At 41.0% G+C, this 25419-nt stretch overlaps 1 protein-coding gene across 2 annotated transcripts in view; it reads left to right on the top strand.

Moving 5' to 3' along the window:
* Positions 1–1546: 1546 nt before the first annotated feature.
* Positions 1547–25419, top strand: part of LOC109988694 (oxysterol-binding protein-related protein 10) — a 72296-nt gene continuing 48423 nt past the window's right edge. The window contains exons 1-3 of one of the 2 annotated variants that reach the window (XM_065948364.1): positions 1547–2243; positions 17914–18089; positions 24690–24769. In XM_065948364.1, the coding sequence (XP_065804436.1) occupies positions 1975–2243; positions 17914–18089; positions 24690–24769 (525 nt within the window). In that variant the 5' untranslated portion in view covers positions 1547–1974. The remainder of the gene's footprint in view (positions 2244–17913; positions 18090–24689; positions 24770–25419) is intronic. The other variant, XM_020640267.3, reaches the window with a different exon arrangement.

The raw sequence follows: 25419 nt of genomic DNA, 5'->3' as shown, positions 1-25419 counted from the left end.
TATGATCAAAACCAATGTGTTTCACCCCCTTAAAACTCACCAAACAAATCAACCCCAAACAGTATTCACCAAACCAGTATGTGCAAATTCCCCCCCAAAAAATGTAATTATTTCTGCTGTAAGAATGAGCATCATAAACTGTATACAGCCAACATGGACGTAGCCTAAGTGACATCACCCATTCGTTTCTAAAGCAGATTTTTGAAACCCAATGATGGCTGTGGCCACGTGGAAATGCTGTCAGAATCTTACTTTCTGTCAAAATAGAAACAGGCAAAGAGCTGGAGACAGGTCTTAAGCCTCCTGAAATAACATGTCTGCCTTATTGTAAATAACTTTCATCCTTCATAAAAGACGATTGGGTTATGCAGTGCTGGTTTACCTTATTTGGTAGAGAAGACACCCCCCCCCACATGAAAAGAAGCTATGGTCCTTAGCCGGATGGTCGTAGGCCTATATTTGATTCCTGAACGCGGTGCTCTCTGTTGAATGTCATCTCCCTCTCTCTCTCCCCACATTTCCTGTCTCACTAAAACTTTAAGGCATATACAATTAAGGCACAAATAAAAAAAACTGAATTAAAGTTGCTCAGCTGTCTAACATAACACAAAAAAGGGACTTTCAAGGGACAAAATGGACGGAATGAAGCTTATATGAGCATCCATAGAAAAGATTTGCTGTGTTAATCCAATTGGTACAATATAACTCAAACTGGGGCTTTGTGCAAAACTAAGCTGTAAATATGAATGTTTTATTGTTTTGATGTCCTCTTAGTTTTTATTGTACTTTAATTTTATTCTATGTACTTTTATGTATTTGAATGCGTAAAATAACAAATTTAAAGGAGACACAAGACGGTTGTCCACTATGAGGGACAAAAAATGACTAAAGTATAAATAAATAAATACATGAATAAATAAATAAATGTTGGGAGAAATGCATACAATAATGTATAAATAAATAAATAATTAAATAAATGCATCAATAAATATATAAATAAATATATATATATTTATGAATAAAGGCAACAATTCATATAAAATTGAATATATAAATAAATATATTCATATATGTATTTCTGTGTCCATGTTGTACAAGGAAAAGTAAATATGTAAATTAAGTGGGCCATCCTAACATTACTGAAGTAGGATTGGTCAATTTTGAAAAACAGACAGAATCAAATTTACATATATATTTTTCCTCTTATGACCTGGACAGAGAAATAAATAGATGTGTGAATGTAAAAATACAGAAAAAAATTAATAACTCAATTAATGTGAAAATGTATGCATTGATACATATATAACTGTAGAAATATGCTAATAAATGCATATACTATTAAAATATATAAATATCCTTTTTCATTAACAAAGTGTATTTATTATTTATTCATTGATATATTGTTTTCAGCATTTATATATTTATTTATATATTTATTGATGCATTTATTTATTTATTTATTTATTTATACATTATTGTATGCATTTCTCCCAACATTTATTTATTTATTTATTTATACTTTAGTCATTTTTTGTCCCTCATAGAATCAGTGTCATAAATGAGTCATCAAAGTCTCTCCCCGCTGGGTGTTGCACTATTTTTAGTGACTTTTTTTTGGGGGGGGTGGTGGTATGATGTGAATAAGTTTGCATTGTAATATCCGGGGGGCGGTGCAGAGCAGAGTGGGCGTGTCTGCGCTGTGCTACCCCTTCCTAGCAGGAAAACGCTGGAGGAGACATACAGAGCCACACACACAGCTGCAGGAGGACACACAGCTCCAGCGGTGGAATATGTCAGCTCTGTCACTCGACGAGGGACGCAGCGTGGACACTGTATACCCACTGCCTCTACTTTAGGTCGGCATACAAACATCGCCCTGTCCCTGGTGCTGCTGCTGGTCCATCCCCGTCCCCTCCTTCCTCCCTCCTCATTCCTCCTCCTCCTCCTCCTCATCTTCACCGTCCCGTCGCCAGGATGGACAAGACGCTCTGCAGTCCACAGCTCGTCACCAAGAAATCAAACTCTTCCTCGTCGGACCTCGGGAACTCGTCGTCGAGGAAGCCCGGGAGGACCGGCTCGCACAGCCCGGGATCCGGCTCCCTGGGCGGGCCGGCCGGAGGAGCAGGGGGCGGCCGGGGAGCCGTGCTGCTAGGGAACAGCATGAATCTGCAGCAGACGAGGAAGAGGCAGCTGGAAGGAGTGCTGAGCAAATACACCAACCTGATCCAAGGCTGGCAGAACAGGTGAGTGACGACACGTTGACAGAGGAGATCCACTTCTATAGGGCTTCGTGTTGTTATTTGCCCCACGTCCACGTTGCACTTTTGCCACCACGTCACCGTCAGGGGGGGGAGGAGGGTGTGTGTGTAGAGGGGTTAAAGCAAGTAATGCACATATGCTAACTGATGGATAACTATAAAACTATTAACAGGTAAACAAACAAACACTTTCAACTGAAGGACATGAAATCATTTATTTCAATATTTAGATTTATTTTACTTGACATTGTAAAATAAATGTCCAAACTCTGCAGTAGCATAAAAGTATTTTTTTTTTCTAGAAATGTCTGAAGCTAAGATTTCTTAAAACAAACTTGACCAAAACATTTATTTATGGCCATTTGCTGCTTTTCTGAACATTTTTGGTTTCAAACTGTTGCTCAATCAAAACACTTTGAGACATCCGACTGGCTTAGGATAGGATAGGATAGTACTTTATTGATCCCCAGAGGGGAAATTCGGGCGTTACAGCAGCACAGACAAGAAAGCTCAAATACACATTAAACAGAATAGATAAGATAAATAAAAAATAAAAATAAAAACAGGGGGGTATATACAGTACTAAATGAATGTTGAAGTTAACTGGGGGGAATTGAGAATTGAAACAGTATTTGAAGAGAATGACAAGATAAAGTGACAAGTGATTAAAGTGACTTGGTATGATAAATAAATAGCAGCAAGTAATGTAAACAGCAGAGAAGAGAGGCAGTGTTGTACCACAGTAATGCAGAGTGTAGTTATATAATATAATGTAGTATAATATAATATAATATAATATAATGTAGTATAATATGATATAATGTAGTATAATATAATATAATATAGTGCAATATGAACAATAATGTGTAATATAATGAAATGTTATATAATATAGACTAGTATAATAATATAATAAAAAAATATATAGAATGTACAATATATATATAGACCTAAGTAATAATAATAATACAATGATAATAATGAAGCAGGTCATGTGGGTAGTGTTTTATCGGGGTGAAGTTTAGTGTCAAGGATGGACTGTTATTGTTGTCATAGGCTGCTGTTGTACAGTCTTATGGTAGTGGGCACAAAGGAGCGCCTGAAGCGCTTTGTTTTGCACCTGGGGGGGATGAGGCGTTGGCTGAAGGAGCTGCCCATCTGCCACAGTTCACCATGTAGAGGGTGAGAGGAGTTATCCAGGATGGATAAGATTTTGTCCTTCATCCTCCTCTCACCCACTGTCTCCAAACTGTCCAGATCCAGACCCACTACAGAGCGCGCCTTCCTCACCAGCTTGTTCAGCCTGTTTGCCTCACCAGTCTTGATACCACCCCACCAGCACGCCACAGCAAAGAAGAGGGCCCTGGCCTCCACAGACTGGTAGAAGGTCTTCAGGAGTCTGTTGCAGACACTGAACGATCTGAGTCTCCTCAGGAAGAACATCCTGCTCTGTCCCTTCCTGAAGAGGGCGTCAGAGTTGTGAGACCAGTCCAGTTTATTGTTGATGTGGACCCCAAGGTACTTGTATGAGTCCACCCTCTCCACTTCCTCCCCCTGGATGATGACTGGGGCAGGGGGCCTCTTCTTCTTCCGGTAGTCCACTACCACCTCCTTTGTTTTGCTGATGTTGAGCTTCAGGTGGTTGCTTTCACACCATGTGACGAAGCTCTCTAACAGTCCTCTGTACTCCTTCTCATCGTCATCAGTGATGCACCCAACAATCGAGGAGTCGTCGGAAAACTTTTGGAGGTGGCAGGAACCAGAGTTAAACCTGAAGTCTGATGTGAAGAGAGTGAAGAGAAAAGGCGCCAGAACAGTTCCTTGAGGTACTCCTGTGTTGCCCGTCACTACATCAGAGACACAGCCGTCGACTCTGACATACTGTGGCTGGCTTGTGAGGTAGTTGAAGATCCAGGCTGAGATGTCAGGGTGCAGCTGCATATCCAGGAGTTTGTCCCTCAGGAGTCAGGGCTGGATGGTATTGAAAGCACTGGAGAAGTCAAAGAACATGACTCTCACAGTGCTTCCCTTCGTCTCCAGGTGTGACAGGGCTTTGTGGGTCAGGAAGATGATAGCATCCTCCACACCAATGTGCCTCTGATATGCAAACTGCAACGGATCCTGGAAAGCAGTGAGCAGGGTCCTCAGGTGCTGGAGAACCAGCCTCTCAAATGACATGTGACGTGAGTGCCACAGGTCTGTAGTCATTAAGAGCGCTGGGACAACCTTTCTTTGGTATCGGGACGATGCAGGAGGTCTTCCACAGGTCAGGCACCTTCATCAGCCTCAGGGAGAGGTTGAAGAGGTGCTGAAAGACTCCTGCAAGCTGCCCAGCACACACCTTGAGGATCCTGGGACTGATGTTGTCTGGTCCACTGGCTTTTCTGATGTGGAGTCTGGAGAGTTCTCTTTGTACCTGGCTGGTAGTAAGAGTGAGAGTGGGACAGTGAGCGGGGGAGGGGTGTGGGGGACTGTCTATTGTCGTGCAGGTGGTCTGGACCTTGATGGGAGGAAGAGCAGAGTCTCCAGCAGAGGTGTGAATGGGGGCTGAGGTGGTGGGGGGAGACCTAGACCCACTATTTGAGCTCACTGGGTCGGGGGTTGTGTCAAACCTATTGAAAAATAGGTTCAACTCAGCAGCAAATACTGGGTCTCCTTTAATTCTGGGTTCCGGCCTGCTGCAGCCCGTCATCTGCTTCATGCCATTCCACACCTCCTTTGAGTTGTTCTGTCCCATCTTGGCCTCAATCCTGTCCTTGTAGTTATTCTTGGCCTCTCTCAGCTTCTTCTTTAACTCCTTTTGGACAGCCTTGAGCTCCTCACGATCCCTAGTCATGAAGGCCCTCTTCTTTCTGTTGAGGAGAGCTTTAATGTCTTTATTGATCCATGGTTTGTTATTTGAGAAGCAGCGGACCGTTTTGGTAGGGACTATGGTGTCCTTACAGAAACGGATGTAGTCTGTAATACAGTGAGAGAGGCCTTCAATGTCATCACCATATTCCTCCTTAAACAGTTCCCAGTCTGTGACATTGAAGCACTCCTGCAGGGCATTCTCTGTATCCTTATACCAAACCTTCAAAGTCCTTGTGTTGGCCCCCTGCTGCTTCACCAGGGGCCTGTAGGTGGTCTCAAGGTGGATGAGGTTGTGGTCTGATTCCCCAAGAGGGGGGAGAGAAGAAGAGCTGTATGCTCCCTTCACGTTGGCATACAGGAGGTCCAGGGTTTTATTCCCTCTTGTAGCACAGTGCACATACTGTTTAAAGTTCGTCAGGACAGGGGAGAGAGAGACATGATTAAAGTCCCCGCTGATCAGTATGAGGGCGCTGGGATGCTGGGTTTGTAGTCCGGCGATCATAGTGTGGATGACGTCACTCGTGCTAGCGGCTACAGCTGATGGTGGGATGTAAACAGCAACAGCAATGGCATGTGAGAACTCCCGTGGCAGATAGTACGGGCGTAATCCCACCGCCAGCATTTCAACGTCTGGGGTACAGACACAGTCCTTCACAGTTACATGTCCGGGATTACACCATTTAGAGTTAATAAAGACAGCAAGACCTCCTCCTCTCTTCTTACCACTCTCTCTCTCCCCCTGTCCGCTCGTACCAGGGTGAAGCCAGCCAGATCGATGTGACTGTCCGGTATATTCCCATGTAGCCATGTCTCCGTGAAGCAAAGTAAACTGCACTCCCTGTAGACACTCTGGCTGTTTACTAAAGCTGTAAGTTCGTCCGCTTTGTTTGCGAGTGACCTGATGTTCCCCATGATGACCGATGGTAGAAAGGGTTTAAATTTCCTGTCTCTCTCGATCCGCTCCCTGACTTTAGCGCCGGCTTTCTTCCCCCGGCGGACACCTCTCCATAACTCCTGAGGAACACCGGCTCCATGCCTGAAGCTCAGTAGTTCCTCACGAGTGTACGTGATCATTCCAACTTGTGACATATATTGGAAAATATTATTAATGGCAGCCCTATAGTGATGTTGCATTTCCCTTTTCATTACAGTGACTTTTGTACTGTAACAGGGATACGTTGTGTTGCCCATGTTGTTTCAGTTTCTCACATTAAGATTATTTAATTAAACTGGTCTGTTAGAAATCAGCTAAAGAGCCATTTAAAGCTACCATTACCACTACCGTTACCAAGATGACACGATGTCTACTGGCATAATTTGCCAAATAACTAAATGTATATTTGTCCCAGAGAGCTCTACACACTACATCTAAGAAAACACATGCAAATGGACAAACTGCCAAACACACAGTGTTGCAGCAAATATGCAAAACCAAAGCAAACACAGAAACGCCCAGGTACGTAAACACAACAAATAAGAGGACTGCTGCTAGGAGAAGTGATCCCATTAGAGACTGTTTGTGCCCTCAGGACTTCTTCTAGGAGTCTCTTTTAACATCAAAGACATGTACTGTTTTTCATTTAGGAGAACATGTGACTGGGTTTGTGTCCCATGTGCACATCCATGTCCACTTTATCACGATCTATAACAACAAAGGACTTCTTGTCAAGGCTTCCCCTTTTTCCATGCATTGCCCAACTAGCAACTTGAAAAGCGAGAATAAAGTGCTGAGGAACAATGTTAGCTGCAACAACTTAAATAATACAGAATAAGACGCTATTACAAAATATAAAATAGAATTAAAAAATGTAAAATATAAAGATGAAAAATGTACAAAAGGTGCAATGTAGGAGCTGTGCAGTGGACTATGAGAAAAAATCTTAATGTGTGTAACTACTCACAGAGTGCATGTAAGGAAGATACATTTTTAAAGTCCAGTGGTTGTTAATGTAACGCATAAAGAACATCCTCATCTTTGCAGAATCATCATAACATAATCAGTTTCCAACCCTCTTAGTTAGTTATATCACACTGTCTCATGTCCTGTAGGTGTCTCTTCTGCTCATGAAGCGCTGCAGCCGCTCTCTTTATGAAGAACATCTCAGCCACCACCACTGTGGAGATCACAGCAGCTCATGGTGTGCTTTATGCAGCATTTATGAGTTCACTCTCTACCTGGTCTGGTTTAACTCAGACACTGAGACAGTTCTTACAACAAGAGATGAGCGAGGTAGTAAATGAACTTGAGCCTACACCTGTTGTTGTTGTTGTTGTTGTTGTTGTTGTTGTAAGCCACTTGAATCATCTGGCTGTGTTTGTGGTATTTAAGAAGAATATAAACCTGTTCTTGAGATGATCCTGTAGGCTATGCGGTGGAATTTCTGTAGTTATTTAGATTATAATGTACAGATGTCATTAGGTTTATTCACTGTTCTCTAATGTCAGTCAGACCTGACAGAGTTCAGTTGTGATTAGAACACCAAGTACAGCTTAGAGAGTGCCAACTGTTTTTCCTGATATCTGTAAGGATGTTTGGTAGACTTATTGTCTGATCCAGTGTTATTGATGTCACAGTTTAGTCTAGGTGGGTCAATGTGACCCTGATAATGATAATGTCTTTTAGGATATATGCAATGCCTTTCAAGAAGTTCGGCAGATGTGGTTGAGCAAGACACGAGTACAGAAATGTGATGTTGAATCATGTCTCCTCCGGAGTATTCTTCTTATGTATAAACTTTCATCAACGTAAGCCATCTGAGTCAACTGAGTCTTATTGTATGGAGTCAAGTCTTAGTAATTTCTTCAACAGGCTACAGATGAACTCCTGTACTGTACACTGAACATGAATTATGCAGGATTTCTGTTCTGCAGCTGTTGTGTGATTTAAGAATGAAACAAGTTATTTTTAACTGTGATGAACCCTAAAACAACTGACTTGTTGCTCAGCTGCAGAGAAGAAGGGAGCTGTGTTATTATCTGAGATTGAAGCCTGTGTATGGAACAGAGGGTGGGGGACGTGGTGGTGGGGTTTGAGAGGTGGAGGGTAAGAACTGCTTCTCTTTTCTTTCCCATTAAAGTGACAGGTGGATGATGCACTGAGTTGCAGCTTGAGTTGCACCTGCAGGAATACCTGAGAGTGAGAAGAAGCACATGTTGATGTCACAGAGGTGAAGTGAGCTGCTATTGATGAGAAGACTTTTTCAATTATGTTCCATGATCACTTGGGATTTGTGGTCTGTTGAACACACATTTATTTCAATCAGGAGAGACTTAATTGAGAATGAACAATTATTTATTTACAATAAATGTGCAACAATTAATTTCGAATGTGCAAAGTCTTTGGGGGATTAGACTCCATCGTGACGACTTCACGCTCGGAAGGTAATGAAGCCGACAGCAGGTTTAGGAGACCCCCCTATGGAGTCTAGACACTGGTGGTGGTGAAGATGAATGGAGGCTGCGATGAGGAATTGGTATCCGAGCCTGATCTGCACTCTGCTGAGCTGAAATGGAGGTGACTGGGGCAGTGGTGGGTTACAGCGGTTGCCTGAAAAGACAGAAGGGCTGCGGAAGAGAGAGAGTTGTTTTAGCCTTTTTGCTGCTGCAGGATGATTGGATGGGAGAGGTTGAGCCCAAATCTGATTGGTTGATCACTTGAAGAAAAACGCCCATAAACAGCTGATCACCAGAGAAGGGAGACAGAGGACTTAGTAGGGGGAGTGGTTTAGGTTGAAGTGAAAGGATGAATGAATGAGTGAAAGAATATAACCAGTCTTTCTGTCTGAACTTACGCTGAGCTCCATTTAAAAATGTATCACAGAGTGTAAAGTGTTATGGGATGTAAGGAGCGCTGCACTGATTTGTTGGCTGAAGGAAAGGTATTATGGGATATTTAGTTCATTCCCTGTGGTGTTGATACCTGTCCAGTTTCAGTTTAAGGTGAAGGTCTAACTTTTGGGATTCCTTTCGGTTCATGGACCGGAGTGGACACAGCCGCTCAGAGCTGAAAGGAAATAAAGACAAACACCGAGCGCTGACTAAAACATCCTGGAAATGATCTCTTTTTAATAAGCAATCAGATTAAACATGATGTAATGTGCACACATAGCTTGTTTTCTTTCTTTTTATTGCCACTGCCATTAGCTTTACATGTGTTTCCTCGTCTTGCTGGGAAGCCTTGTAATCATAATCAAGAGTTTCAGCTCATCAGGAATTGTTGAGATTCTTCAAATTAGCATTCAGTCATAGCAGTCGTATCCTGATGTGATGTGGCTGCAATATAAAGAAACTGTCTTTTTAATTTCTTTTAGAACAAGTCAAAGAGTTTACTCATCATATTGTGTTTCATGGCCTTACAGTGCACATGTAAGTATAGAAGGAGGATTCTATGGCCCTGTTTCTGTATGTTGTTTACAGGCTCAAATAATTCAGTGTTCTCTCATCCCGTTATTTTTCTTATTTGACAGCAGTTTCAGAGTTGATTTGATTTTCATTTTGAAGTCTTCTTGATTTAACCGTGAGCTCTTATTTTGATATTTGATTGCAGCACATCTCCATTCAACACGAACGTCTACTCACTTTTTAAAAACCTGGACAATTACCTGCTTCATCAGCTCATTCAGAAATGATGTTAGAAACTTTAAAAAGTTAGTTTGACCTCTGTTTTGGGGTCACCGTTTGTTACGTGTTCTGTTCAACAGGAAAAAAAAGCGAACATAAAGTCCTGGATAGATTTTTCTAGTGTTCTCTAATTTAAGTTACAGTTTGTTCCGTCTTGTGTCATTAACAACTACGTACCTGTGATAGTTGCTACAGCCTTTAGTGTATTAAACATAAAAAAAACAGAGGAAAAGAAAATGGATCAATGTGTCATATTAATGATTTATGAGGTGTGTGAATTAGTTATATGTGCTCAGTAATGGACTGGTGTGTTCACAGGATGGGACATTGTAAAGTGGTATGAACACTTTAAGTAGACAGTCCTCTACTACTAGCTATGTGTGCATGGCCTTAAAAGATGTATTAGCTTCTGTAATGTCTTCGACCCGCTCTGCTTCCACATCTTTTAATGGCTTTTTCAAAACAGACAAGTCGTTGGACACCTTTTCTTTTGACACCTCTGGGTGATGTCGTCTAGTATTCATTAACATTTGACTGTCAGTCGTCTTCTGTGTCTGTAATGATGCTGCCATATTTGACTTTTCTTCTTTGTGTGTTTTGTTATATCTGATTCTTATTTGTTGTTTATTAGCAGTTAGCTAAAAGTTTAGCTCATAACGGCCTCCTTGATTGGGGTGTGAATGCTGCCATGTGTGATTATCTTTTTTCTGCACTTAGACGTATACGTTGTGTGACTGCATGCATCAAACTGTATATACAAATAACATTACCAACTGGTTTTTCATGTTTGCTGAGTACATGCAGGCTTACATACTTTTATATGTAGATTTAGTATGAGAGGTGGATTTTTGATTCCTTCAGTATGCTGAGTAAGGAGGCAGAGCATTGACGGCAGACATTGTTGGAGTAATTACAGTTGTCCATTATTTTCCAATATTTGTCACATGGAGTTACACATTGTGTGTGTGTGTTTGAGAGTGTATGTTCTGCAGGCGTTATCGTGGTGCGCACCAGAACTGAGTCGAGCTAATTCTGCCTCTGTGTGGGAGGCCATGTGTCAGTGTGTAGTGCTCTTATGTTATGGAGGTGCTTTGTGTGCATTTGTTTTGGAGAAAATGTGCTGGGTAGTCAGTTCTAAAAACACAGATATATAGATAGTGGTGAGGACCCTCAGTGACTCATTTCAGGTCTTAAACAAACAACCCAACTTTGTAACAATATCCAAACCAAGGCAAATCAGTTTTTTTATTTTGTCACTGGGGAAAAACCTGATGATGCATTACAGTTCATGTATATACAAAAGAAAATAAATAGTTAAACAATACAGGACAATTATGTGTATATGTATAGGTAGGTGATCGACCACCCTGACTCTGTACCCTTTGTATAGGCTGCATGTTGCAGGTCTGTGGACTCTGCAGGTGACGAGAGAGAGAGAGAGAGGGAGAGATATCTGCTGTTAAGTCTCTTTGAATGCATTTGTTGCAGTGCAACGTCTGTTATACAAAACTTTAAATGCTGTTCCCTTATTTGTGCGTTTTCCTGATATTTGCATTTCTGAAAAGTTAGCTCTACTCAGTTCTTTAACGCGGTATACAATACATGTTTGTAGTAGTTGAAGAAGATCAATTACTTAAAATAAATGGAGGATGGAGGCTCCAGCACATGTCTGAGGTGATGATGTTTAGAAACTGAATCCGATTTCAAAAAGCTAAATGAGTCTGGTTTTGATCCACAGGCCAAACAAGTGCTCGTGCATAATAGGTATCCTTTTCAACGTCTGCATGCAGATCACATCAATGTAAACATTCAGAGCTCCTTGATAGATTTCTGGTTTTCCTTCACATGGAGGCTGAATCTACAAGGATTGCTTCATGCGTACATTTTAAATTTATGTCGTCCTAAGCGGTCAGCAGGGCGGGGAGTAAGCTGTGAGGGATGAATCATCTATTTGCAGATGTATTAGCTGGAAAGGAGCTCTGCTTTGATCAAAAGCTCTGACTCTGAGGAGCGCAGCTCTGCTGGGTAGAAAACTTCTGGTGTTTGAGTTCTTGTTGATTAAAAGAGCGTCTGGTCTGTTTGTTGATGCCCCTTTCTTAGGATTGAAAAGGAGTCTTTGGTTGCTGTCTTCTTGCAGCAGTTGCCAAAAAAGAAAACTCAACTCAAAGGTCTAATCACTCACTTGTTCAAAGCCTTCAATCACATCTCGTTCAATTTTTATTTCAAGATGGATGAAGTGAAAAAAAGACTCCAGTCCCGTGTCATATGAGCGGGCTTAATCTGCAGACTAAACCATGTGATCCACTTGCTGTTTTCAAGGTCAGGAATGAACCGTTAAACTCAGTTTTCAGTACACCAATCAAAGCTCAGGTTTGATCAACATCAGTGACGTGTGTGTAAAATCATTGTGAAATAAAAAACCTGGTCTAAAAGAGCATATAGTGATACTGGTTTAAATAAGGGATGTGCATGTTTAGTCGACAGTTAAGATTAAGATTAAGATTTACTTTTACTTTTATTGATCCCCGCAAGGGGAGATTTCAGTTTTTACACTCTGTAAGTCATGTGCTGTTGAACAGTGAATGGATAACATCTTGAAGGAGCAGCACGGTTTGGCAGTATTTTGATAAAGAACATTTTGATTAAATGTATGAAAGCTGTGTCAGCTGAAACCACATTTAGCTCGGGTATGTGGATGTTGATAACCTGCAGGGAGGACACCTGGGTGTTTTCTTTCATTTAGACCAGTTGGTAAGTTTTCATTTAACTGACTAGAAAAGTTGTTGCCTGGGAACATCCCTTATTTAAATGTTCTTTAGCAGTGATGACATAATAAGTGTGAACTGTTGTTTTCCATCAATTACGCATATCAATGAAAAAATTAAGACATTTTTTATTGTCTGACAAATGTGTTGATTTTACCTGAGAATACTTTGATATGGTTTCTTATTTAAACTAGAGACTGATGCACTCAAATCCTATAAGTGTAAGTTAAAGGGAGGCATGTCTGCTAGTGGTTTCATTTATGGGGTTGTAACTCGTAAAGTGTACATCGAGCTAGAAGTGAATAATTGGTGAAGAAAGTTTTAATCACAGATTGTCTTTGTACAGTTGCAATCAAAATTATTCAACCCCCATTGCAAATTAGGTTTTTTGGCAAAATTTACAAACTTTCGGCTCTTTGCAATGAACAACCAAACAACAACAATTTTAAGAGCGTTAGACAATTATTATTATTGGTTTCTCCATATTCAACACAAAGTGCCACTTTTTAAAGAATACTGCAGTGTCAAAATTATCCAACCCCCTGAATAGAATCCCTCATAAAAGCACACATTTGCAAATTGAGTGTTGTTTCAAGCACACCTGATGCAACCAATCAAGAGCTCAATTAGTTCCATCAGGTGTGCCTGAAACACATCAAATACCTGGTCTGACAAGGAGTTTGTTGACAGTGACAATTGGTTGCATGTGAGAAACATGGCTAAATCAAGAGAATTGTCCAAAAAGATAAGAGAAGAAATCATTGTCTGGCACAAACAAGGAAAAGGATACAAAAAGATAGCAAAGGCACTGAATGTTCCTAGCGATACAGTTGGAAGCATAGTTCGCAAGTTTAAAGCTACAGGAACTGTGGCTATACTACCTGGACGTGGCAGAAAGAGGAAGCTATCAATGGTTGCCATCAGATTCCTGAGAAGGCAAGTGATCAAAAACCCTCGAGTGACTGCAAAAGACCTGCAGCAAGACATGGTGGCAGCAGGCACTGAGGTTTCTGTTTCCACAGTTAGGAGCATACTAAACGCTGAAGGTCTCCATGCCCGAACTCCAAGACGTACACCACTACTGACCCAAAAGCACAAAAAAAGCCGGCTCCAATATGCTAAAAACCATATAGATAAGCCACAGAAGTTTTGGGATTCTATTCTCTGGAGCGATGAAACCAAAGTGGGACTTTTTGGGCCTATGGCTCAGCGGTATGTCTGGAGAAGGAAGAATGAAGCATATGCTGAGAAGAACACCCTGCTTACAGGGGGCTCGGTGATGCTCTGGGGCTGCTTTGCTTCCTCTGGCACTGGCAACCTTCAGCGTGTAGAGGGAAAGATGGATTCAATAAAATATCAGGAAATTCTAGGTGAAAACGTCATGCCATCAGTGAGGAAGTTGAAACTTGGTCGTCGTTGGACCTTCCTACAGGACAATGATCCCAAGCATACCTCAAAGTCCACCATGGCTTGGTTACAGAAGAAGTCCTGGAAGATTCTGGAGTGGCCATCACAGTCGCCTGACTTGAACCCCATTGAAAATCTCTGGTGGGACTTGAAGAAGGCAGTTGCAGCACGCAGACCGAAGAATATTAGAGAACTGGAGCAAATCGGGAATGGGCTAAGATTCCTCAGGAACGCTGCCAAAGGCTGGTGTCTGGCTACGCATCACGTTTGCAGCAGGTCATAACAGCAAAAGGGTGCTCTACGAAGTACTAAAGATGCTTGTCATAAAGGGGTTGAATAATTTTGAGACCGCAGCAGGCATTAAAAGTGGCATTTTGTGTTGAATTTAGAGAAACCACTGATATTATTAGTTGTGTTGAGCTATGTAAATTGTGCTTTTTTGGATTTGTTCATTGCAAGCAGCTGAAAGTTTGTAAATTTAGCCAATAAACCTAATTTGCAATGGGGTTGAATAATTTTGATTGCAACTGTAGTTGTTGAGGATCAAACAGAAGGTAAAAGCAAAGTCTATATTAGACTCAACAATCTGTTTATCCAAAAACTTTTAGTATTTTTTAGTTGTTGTTTTGTTTGGGGCCATCCTGACCCCCTGGAAGTTGAAAAAACGTTTAAGAGATCCTGCTATGATACCACACTTTACTCAAATATTGTCTTTAAATGACTCCTTTGACACCACGATGATGCACATTTTATTACAGAATAAGTATAGCTCACATTTCCTGCCACTAGCCCAGTGATTTCCTGCCTTTGTCTGATTTAGAATTAACAACTAAAAAGTCTGGACGAGATTCAAACTGTGCTGACTAGCTTCATCTTTCAGCATCAACGTTAATGCTGATTCTGTTCATGTTGATCCATGACTTAGTTGTTTTTAAAAGTCTAATCAAGGTTATAGTTGTGATTTAGTAGACAAAATATAGTTGATATATGATATAGTTTGTGATGTAAAAATCAGAAAACCCCAGAAGTTTGATTTATTCCATTTCTACTGACGTCTGGAAGAAGTTAAAAGCGGGGTTTCTGCAGATAAACCTGAAACAATGACAACTGCAATCCGTTCATTTTTGTCTTACGGCTTTTAAAAAAAATTGATATATAAGATATTTTAAGTGTTTTATGCTGTCACATAATCAGTGTTTCTGCCTAGATTAAATGTGACAACAGAGCTTTCACCTCTCCTCCCAAACAGAAATTAGTGATCCCATGCTAATAATAAAATAATCCAGATAATATGAATATGTCAAGTTTTTTTACTTTACCTTACTACTAACTACCTAACAGAAAATATTTTTACACATTTTTCAAATAGCTTTTGAAGGACCTAACAGCAATCTCACATGAATAAATCTTTACTACAAATAACCTATGTATCCCTTCGATACAAGTGGGATAAAAAAGTCAGTGGGTATCCATCACTCTCTCTACTGTTTGTGGATATCTCAAGATAATATAACTCATAAATCATGGTATGGATCCCTGGTGAAGTCACTGATTTCACCACACCCACCCACACTGAAGACTCTTTGAGGCATGTGCTTGTACAGCAAGATGTATTGTTTTCAGTTTGTTGAACAAGTGCAGTGTATTGTCCCATCAATATCTGCTCTCGTGCCGCCAAAGGTGAACTGTTCAGTGTGCGCACAAAGACTCTGAGGCCTCTCAGGTCAGCCGTTATCAGCGCTGCTCTGACACGAGGCACCATCCATCAAGTTAAAGGTCTGCATTGTGCTCGGTTTAGCTGCAAAGGCAAGAACGCCTGGAGGGGTCAGCGGTAAGAGCTTCCACTCTGCTGACCTAACGCAGGATAAGGCTTCACAAACGTACATGTGCGTGCGTGCGTGCGTGCGTGAAATAGAGGATAGATAGACGGCTGGATAGAAACTGACGCAGGCAGATTGTTCCCTGGTTGGCTGTGGTCGACATAAATCACGAGCTCTCTTGATGGAAGCGGGCGAGACGGGAGCAGGGATCAATTTTCCAGAGAGCTGTATTCACTGCAGCCGCTCTCTGGAGGCTTCATGGGGAAATGCCTGATGTGAAGGATGCACTAACAGATTTCTTTCTTCATATATCGTTTGTGTAATGTCTCGTCGTAAATATCAAATGATGCTGAGGCAATTTGTTCGACAGTTTAAAAAGTTAATTAATTATTTGGGCTTTAGAATTATCTGGGGGGGTTTCGGGACATGTGGCTGAAAATGAGGGATGTCCTGTTCAAACTTTATCGACCCAATGCCCAATTTGTCTTTATCCCCAATTTAGAATCCTCCATGTTTCACAGTGGGATCATTTTTGTGTAAAGACATCGAGCTGACATCTTGACTGTCTGAATGCAACGACAGTTGTTTAACATTTCTATGACATTCACACAGGCGCTGTATTTACACCCCGTTGACTTTTAAAGTGAGTCTTTGTGAAGTAAGTTAAAGCTTTTATGTATGGATTAACTACATTGAATAAACACAACAATGCTCTACGTAAAAGTTGTTCAAGTTAAATCTGTTCCTTTATATTGTATTGTACACACATAGCCCGACTGTTACCGATATCAATATGAGGGTTAAGTCAAATCTGACAGCAAAGATCGGCCGATATCTTTATCGGTTCTATCTTCGATCTGTACAGATAGAGAGATTTAAATACAGACATTTATTGTGTTGATCCCTCAAATGCAGTCATCAAACACCTGTGGAAAAGATTTATATAGTAGACAAGATGGTCACTCACCTTGAGAGTAACTGTGCATGTACATCGCGCTTCACCCTCTGGAGAGTGATGATGTTTGTTGTGATGATCCAAACAGCGCCCTCTGCTGTGACAGGCAGAACGAGAACTGCTAGTGTAATACAATGAAACTCAAATGAAATTACATTTGACATGTGAATAAATCTAGTAATATCGGCGCATATCTGCGTTAAAATGAGCCGATGTGGATTGTCACTTGGTATGCTGATATCGGCCGTTATTATCGGCCGGCCGATTAATTGGTCAGGTTCTAATATGAAACATATTGACAACTCCTCAATGTACAGTCTGTGATATTTCATCTAAAATATAAGTGGCAGGAGAAGTGTTTTAAACTAAAGCAATCCAGATGAAGGTTACAAGCTTAAACATGTCGGTCTTATAAAGTTAATATAGTTGGTCTTTGGTGCTGCAGCAGCTTTTTGACCTCTTCCATCTAAAGCATGACAACAGATTGACGTGGGTTGTTGCTGTTCCTTGAAATCTGAGACACCTTGTAAAAAGCAAGCAGCATCTATGTGTGTGAAAGCTGATCAATACTGACGCTTCTGTAGTCACAGGGCGGAGGGAGAACATTGACCGTGAACATGTGCGAACTTCAGGGGAAAAAAAGAAACACAAAAAACAACAAAGTGCTTATATCTCATGGCCACTGTACACAAACATGGAGAGGTCAGCTGAAGCCATGCCAATGGAGCCTGTGCTGAACTGCAGAAGCAGAGGCATGTCTGCAGAACAGGAAGTGTGATGCATCCTCTTTTTCTGTGTCGTAGGTTAGGTGTCTGTCCCTCTTTCAATCTTCCGGTCAGCAATGAGCGAGGCAGAGAATTCAATTAGTTGGTGATTGAAGGTGATTCATTAATCACAAAGAGGAGAATTCAGGGTTTCATTTCCACGCCTGGTGCAGGGACTAATTGCCACCTTGAGTAATTCTGAAATTAACTGCCGGCTGGATGTTGGTGAAAGCAGGCGTTTAAATGTGCACAGAGGGTGTGTGAAGAGAGCTGTGCTGAATAATAGCCTGCAGGCATTGTTGCATGGGATGGAAGAAATGTAAGGATGTTGTGTGTTTGTGTGTTTCCCTCATTCATTACCCTCCTCCTCATTGTCTCTTCCACACATTGAAAAGTTTTTGCAAACTGGAATTTTTTTTCCTAACTATCCTCACTTCCCTCTCTCTTTCTCTCTGTGTGTCTGTGTTTAAGGTACTTTGTGTTGGATCCAGAGTTGGGACAGCTGCAGTACTTTGTCAACGAGCAGGGGAGAAGCCAGAAGCCCCGCGGGTCACTGCCCCTGATCGGTGCCTCGGTAACCCCGAGCGACGAGGCTCCCAACATGTTCGTCGTAAACTCTGTGAATGGAGAGCTGTACAAACTCAGAGGTATGCCCTCATCTCACGCCGGCCTCAGGATGCCCATATATGGCAAACAGCGAGTGGAGTGTGTGTTTTATGATGGAGCATCTTAGAGTGCAGTGTGCTCTCACTCTGGTGTTATGAAGAAGCTGTAACACTGTCTGTGAAAGCAGTAAGCTCTGGATTGATGGGGATGAAGTGATTTATGAAATGAAAGCTGTGATGTGATTTCAGTCCCTAAAGGATGATGCAGCCTTTTTCTGTGCTTGTTGCGGCCTGGATGCCTGATTTTGTGGCAGCTGTTTAAAACAAAAAATTGCATTTCTAGATGAGATGTTTTGAGGGGTTGTTGTTGTTGTTGTTGTTGTTGTTGTAGCTGTAGCACCGTCTTTAAGCTGAGAGAAGTGTTTGTCCTCTGACACCACTTCCTGACATTTTCTGTGTCAAGATGCCAAAATAAACGTGTTAAAATGGAAGCAGCAGTACTTTCTGTGAAGCTGCTCAGTTATAAAATCATTGATGGTTATACTATTTCACTTTTCAAACACTTTAGACATTAGTGCTGACTCACATTTGTAACTCAGCGTCCAGTTGGTGAAAAGTTTCGAAAAAACTTCTGAAAGCCTCTGATTGGTTAATTGGTGCAACACTATGCTCCAGGAAGTAGCTGACAGTGATTAATATTCATAAACACAATGGCAGCATCACAACTTCCTGTAGAGAGTTTGTTTTACTCTCAAAGTGGCAATTACCAAGATCATAGTTTGTCTCTCTTTGGTGACATTTATCGCTGAAGAAAAAATCCTATTCTTGAGAGAAATCCAGACAGTGTCCTCCTTCACAGCTTTGTTTGTTTGTCTACATATGGACATCCAGATGTATTCATTTTCATCAGTAGGCCACCAATGGCAAACTTACCAATTTGCAAACTTACTCAAACAGAAACTCCTCAGATTAGAGCCTTAAAGCTGCTGTGGGATAAACAATGGATCCGATGACTTTGTGATGTGAAAGGTGTCACATGTAGCGACCGTCGTACCAACGTGTCGAAGTGTTTGTCAGCTTTATGGAGCAAAAAGTTGAACTCCAGCTCGTGCTTCACGTTCAAAACATTGAAGCATCCACAGCAACACATCAAGCATGCTTTACAGAAGAAAACAAAAAGAGGTATTGCCCAGTAGTATGTACTGCACAGTGAATAACATATACTGCACAGTTAAGTGTAACTTCAATCAAAAGAATATATTGCAACAGTGAGAAAGAAATAGAGGAATACATAAATGAAAACATCAAATCTTTGATCTGTCAGGGATTCAGACTGTACCACATACTTTTAGTGGATTTAATAAATTAATTATTCTTTTTTTGAAAAATGCCTTCAATCTACAAAATGTTCCTTTTTACATCTGTATGGCCAAAATATTAAGAAAGTCTACACTCAAGAGGAAGTATCCCTTTAAGATAGAGACCCCCTCATGGAGCCTGTAGTCACTGTGTCTGAAGGCCCTGACCTGTAACCACTGTGGCGAGAGACACTCCTTTTTACTGCTGCTCCACTTGAGTTACTGGAATGTCCCCTAAAACTCTGGAGGGGGGGAGGATATCAGAATAACTTGGCCTATATTCCCTGAATAACTCAGTGATCTGCGTGTATTCAGCTAAGAGCAAACAATGAACCCATGTGCTGGGTAGTTTACAGGTCCTGACTGACACGAGGGAAGGATTAAGACAAACTGAACCTGAGCCATAAAGCAAACAAAAAAACAAACACAGAATAACATTTGAAGTAGTGTGTCTCAAATGACTCCAGGTGTAAGGCAGCATTTGTACTCAAAAACTCCAATTTGCTGAAACTGCGGGGTACAAAGTGGTCACATGTACATCCACAAACAGCCGGTGATTGAGATTAGCCGCTACGCTTCAGATCTCGCTGTCGGTTGCCAAAGTCTACCCTGGGGGTGAAAATGAAAAAGTTACTTCAAAGTTCAGTCTGAGGTCCTTCTCCTGTTTATTTTTCTTTTTTTGGCTGAGCATGGAAGCTGCATATAATCTCACCTGTGTCTAAAGCTTTAAATGCCACCTTTATTCTCAGGCTGATACTTAAGAGGGTTCTCTGAACACAATGTGCTAACTGGTGGAAGAAGATACTGGATTCACAGTAAAAGGGCAAAGCTTCCACTTGGGACGGCTGCTTCTTTCAGTTTGTTTCATGTGGTCATAGTTCATCAGATTTTGTCCCAGAAATAGTGGCAGAAATAGTGTTTTACTGAAGTGTTTGGATTTTCCTCTTCGGCATCAACATCTCTGCAGTCGTTATGTTAGTTTAACTTTACAGCCTTCATACATTTTGATCTCCATTTTCTAGATCCAGATTTTGCCAAACCATGCTGCAGCTACAAAATATTTAAAAAAAGATTAATCATTTATTGAACCAATTAGTAATTCTGGTGCAGATGAGCGAAGGTGATGGAGTTTAAGCGTTCAGTTGACTAAAGTCACACATCTCTAATTTAAATCATTTAAATATCACCTTTCTCAAAGTGCTTTCCATGCAGATTGAAAAGGCAACAAACAGGGAGCGGTTGGAGTTTTTCAAATATTCTAAAATGACTTAAGGTGTTATGAAAGAAACAAAATTTAAATGATGAAGCTTTATCATTTGAATTTTGATCACTAATCGCTTCCATAAGGTATCAGGTATTATAGGAAAATGAAATCTGTATTCTTGGTTGTTATTGTTTGTACTGATGCATGATAATCACTTGGATTATCAAAATAAATACAATGTTAACTATCTGAAGAAAACCTGACCCCTCACTGATCACGATTCTTACTAATGTTTATTTTTTATTTTTCATTTGATCCATCTTAAGGACTTCAATTTGACAAAGCTGTGAGCTCCCCGAGGAGCTAGGAGTTATTAGTTAAAGCAGAGTGACATCAAAGTAGTATTTCATTATCGAATGGAGGGAGGTGAAGCATGCTGGGAGTTTAATCATGTCCGAATGTGCCGTCTGCAAATGAAGCTATTAATCAAACGACGTGGCTTTGAGACAGTCAGCCAGTGAAAGGGTCAACTTTTCAAACTGGCTCATTTGGATGTGTGACACAGATTCTTATGAAGCACCATAATGAGCGGTTTTTATTATTCAACCCAAAGACAAAATCAGAACAGGAATCTGCAAAAGTCTTTTTTTTCATTCCCAGCACCAAAATGTACCAAATATATCCCATGATGACCCCCATATCCTGCTGTTTCTACCTGATGTGATTACTAATAGTTGTTTTATTTGGCTATTTACATAAAGATTGCTAACCATTGCTAAACATTATATATAATTGTCATGTTGATTGTCCATTTAATATATTGGAAAAAGGTAAAACAGCAAGTTAGTTCTAGTTACCAACATCTTCACATCTCTCTCTTTACATTCACATCTCTCTCTTTTTTGTTCATTCTGTACTTAATGAGGTCTGTGGTTGAGTATGGCAGGTAGTTGTTTAGCCTAGTTTTTATGCTAAGCTAGTCATCTGTGAACAAACTGTCTGAAACTTCTATTTTTTTTTCTATTGGTGGAAAAACATGAAAAACTAATTTAAAAAAAGTGACATTTGGTACATTTGCGCGACCTGAGGAAGATCTTTTAGATCCAAACGGAGCTATGTTTAAATAAAATGTCCCATTGGGGGCTGAACAGTGTGCAGACCTTCCTCTTTTTCTAGTTAGTACATTTCTTGTCATGCACCTGGATGTGCACACCCTAGTTTTCTCTATTTGGTAAATTTGTGACATCAAAAAAACAAAACTTTTTTGCAATTATAATGGCTTTCAAATATCAGTAATTAAAACTGTTTTAAAATGTCAATAATTAAAACGGCATTATTGAATCTGAATAGTTACAAATTTGTTGCTAGTTAAGCGCAAATAGTGGTGGCGTTACATTGACGGGCTTTAGTCCCAACAGATGCTTCTGACTGATGTGGGTCAGAAGGTAAGAAGAAGGAAGATTTAAAATAGACTGTAAATAAGAATACACAGGTGTTTGTCTCTATGTGTGGAAATAAAGTCAAATTCAACACATGCATACAACAAACGATGAGTGATGGATGAAGCTTGAGGCTCCATGATACAGTGTTTTAAAACATCTCTCTTCAACACAGACATCAAAGTGGATTCAAGCCGTCTCTTTTTAAACTCGACAGAACAGATTTGATTCTAAAGTAGAAACTGAGTTTGAGTTTTAGTCTTTTTAATATGAGGAAGACAGATATACTGACTGCCATCACAGGCTTTAAACCTCTGACTCACCGTTATTCCTACCAATACGATCTCTTACTTTGCTGTGATTAAGAGTGGTGTAATGAGACGAGCATGGTGGGGCTATGATTGACTGGAGACGAGGATTCTCTCTCTGACTCAGTCATCTTCCTCTTATTGACATTTAAATATGACCACTTTGAGTGTCTATTGTCGCTCATTTCAATTGGAAGACGGCCCCGGCTACTCATTTCCCCGAGGTTTCCTGCTCACATGTCCTGCATTCATCAAATAAATAGAGCTGTCAGCGTGTCCCCTTAAGGTCTGCAGCTCTTGTGACACCAAACTGGCTTTAAAAAAAAGGTCAGATCAGTTTTCTCCCTGAATGAGCACGGCAAGTCCCCGTCACCATGCAAACAGGTGCATATTAGCATCGCTGCACAGTGCTGCGTTCAATACAGACAGCTAATTATCCTTAATTACAGCAAGGCCTGTGCACATCAGAGAGAAACATCAGATTTAGACGCTCTCTCTCTCTCAGGGGATGTTTTCCTTCTTCAGTGACTGATGTCGGTGAAGTTGATTGTTTCTTTTAGCAGAAAGACAGCGTGGCACAGGTGTGTCTGTATGAAGCCACTCCTGAAGGGATCACATCTCCAATGTTGCACTTGTCATGAGTTTCTATAAAGTCTCATTTTCTCGGTGCTGGCTCTTCACCCTAAAGAGGCGCTCTGACGGCGTTCTTGTTACTGTGGCAGACATCTTCAGCCCGAGTGACTGACGAGTGCAAATTGAATTCTCCATATGTTGGAACAATTTCCATCAGCGTGTCAATCAACGCTTGTCACATTTCATTAAATCCAGAGGCATTAAGTCAGCTGTAAAGACTTCAGATGCTGCCTACCCCCCAGATTATCTTATCAGAGAAATGTTTATAGATACTGTCAGCGTGCTGAGGATTTCCTAGTATATGATGACATTTTATGTTTGGTGTGAGATGTTCATGTTTCCACCTCACCCTCTTTTTTTTTTTACCAGAATCCCACTGTGACATCACAAGGAGAGCACATTTGAAACAGATAATTTTTCTCTGTGTTGTAAGACTTATGCAGACCACAAACAAAGGACTGGATGGGTTTATTTCACATGTTGTGGGTCAGTAGACACTCAGGTTACCCAAATATATGTTCAACAACACTGTAGAAGTGGATTTTTCATAATATGTCCCCTTTAAATGTTTTGCTCTGTTGGTGCTCAGTTGACCTTCAGCCTGAACTGAGTGATACCAGGCTGATCCGAGTCACTGTCCTCCAATAATTAGTCCCTGAAACAGGATCAGAAAGATATTCATTTCCAATCTGACCTTTAGAGGGTCAACACAAGCAGAGTGTCAGAGTCTTCTTCAACTGTTAGGTCGTCCGCTTTCTGTCTTAGTCAGCAAGTCCAGCCTTCAACTGGCTATTTGTGTTCAGATAACAGGGTGTATTGTGTCTACTGCCAGAGGGGGAAATCACAAGCAGAGAGTATCACACTGTTTATGTGCTGCTCAGAAATGGTCCAGATGAATTACTGCTGTTTCTCAAATACTGAATAGTCAATTCAGAGTAGAGGTTGAAATGAAGAGGGTCAGATGTTGTACCTGCTCTGAGGATGTTATACAGAAGGCGGGCTGAATAATCATTTGAGTGTAAATGGGATCACTGACATCCACGGACGTAGTCTCAGTGCTGCCACTCGTTGGTTTCTGGGAGAGGTGTTGTGAAGCCTATCGATGGCGGTTGCATATTTAATAGTGCAAGCAAAAGGTGAAAGGTGACGCTAAGGCCTTTTGCCCCCTGACAAACGACTACAACGCGGCCACCTGTCAGTCAACTCAGCAAAATTCAAACTCACCCCTAATTATGCAAATCTATGCACATGTCTTAGGTTTAATATTTTGAACAGAAGCGTTATAAAACAGAAATTCGACCTCCTGAACCGTTTTTACCACTAAAGAGGAAATGAGCCTCAATAGGCATTTTGATGAAAAATTACATTTCAATAAAGGACCTTATGGCAATTCCTTAGCTTTTGCAGCCTGCCTCAAGTAGTCACCTGAAGAACTGCAGCTTTTTGCACTTCTGCACTTAGCTTCATTTTTAAAAATGGGAGGTTGCCACATGGTGACATCCAGGAAGGCGTCCTCACTGATGACATAACATGCAGCCTACGTCACCCTTTGTCTGAACTCTAGCAGTTTTCTTATAAGTGCATCTTGGCTTTAGTGTGAACTGGTGTCACGTGTCTTGGTTATTCTTAAAGTCTTGTGTGTGAAGAAGGTTAAAGCTTGTCATTTCAATAATTAACTTGAGTTGTCCGTGTCTTTGCAGCGTCCGATGCCAAGGAGCAGCAGTTTTGGATCAGTCAGCTCCAAGCATGTGCCAGACGTCACTCTGACAGCAGTGCCAAGGTAAACACACACACACACACACACACACACACACACACACACACACACACACACACACACACACACACACACGGAGTTGTTAACATGATCCTGCTTTAAGCTCTCTGTGTATGTTCCTCAGGAGGAGAAGTGAGCAGAAGAGTCTTGACATTTCTTTCTCTGGTGTGTGTTTGTGTGACAGTTTACCTGAGAACAGGTTCAGCCGCTCTGTGCACAGGAGCACACCTATAGGTTCATATCCTCTGCACAAGCCAGAAAACTTATGTCCCAGCTTATCTTAATCTTTCTGTTCTGCTTTTAATTCACTGACACTTTTCAGTTAGTTACTTTTTTATTATTATCTTGTATCCATTGTCATTTCTCTTTTCAAATGTCACAATCCTCCATGACTCCCATTAAAGAAAAACCCTGCAGAGTTTTAAAGCTGCTGCTGCTGATTGTTTTTCAATGACCTGAGCATTGTTTCCTGCTCTCTCTCTCATCCTGTCATTCATATCTTTGTGGCTAACTTAAATTACTTTTTTTACTCTATGAAATCTTAAATGAGGCAACAACTCTTCATGAGGTCAAACCTAATCTTGAGTAATACGGTTCGCAATACCTCAATATATATTCATATCAATGCTGTGTGAAGTTCGCCAGGAGAAGAA

This window comes from Labrus bergylta, chromosome 19 (assembly GCF_963930695.1).
Source record: "Labrus bergylta chromosome 19, fLabBer1.1, whole genome shotgun sequence".
Taxonomy (NCBI): Eukaryota; Metazoa; Chordata; class Actinopteri; order Labriformes; family Labridae; genus Labrus; species Labrus bergylta.
This window is presented reverse-complemented; position numbering and strand designations above follow the sequence as displayed.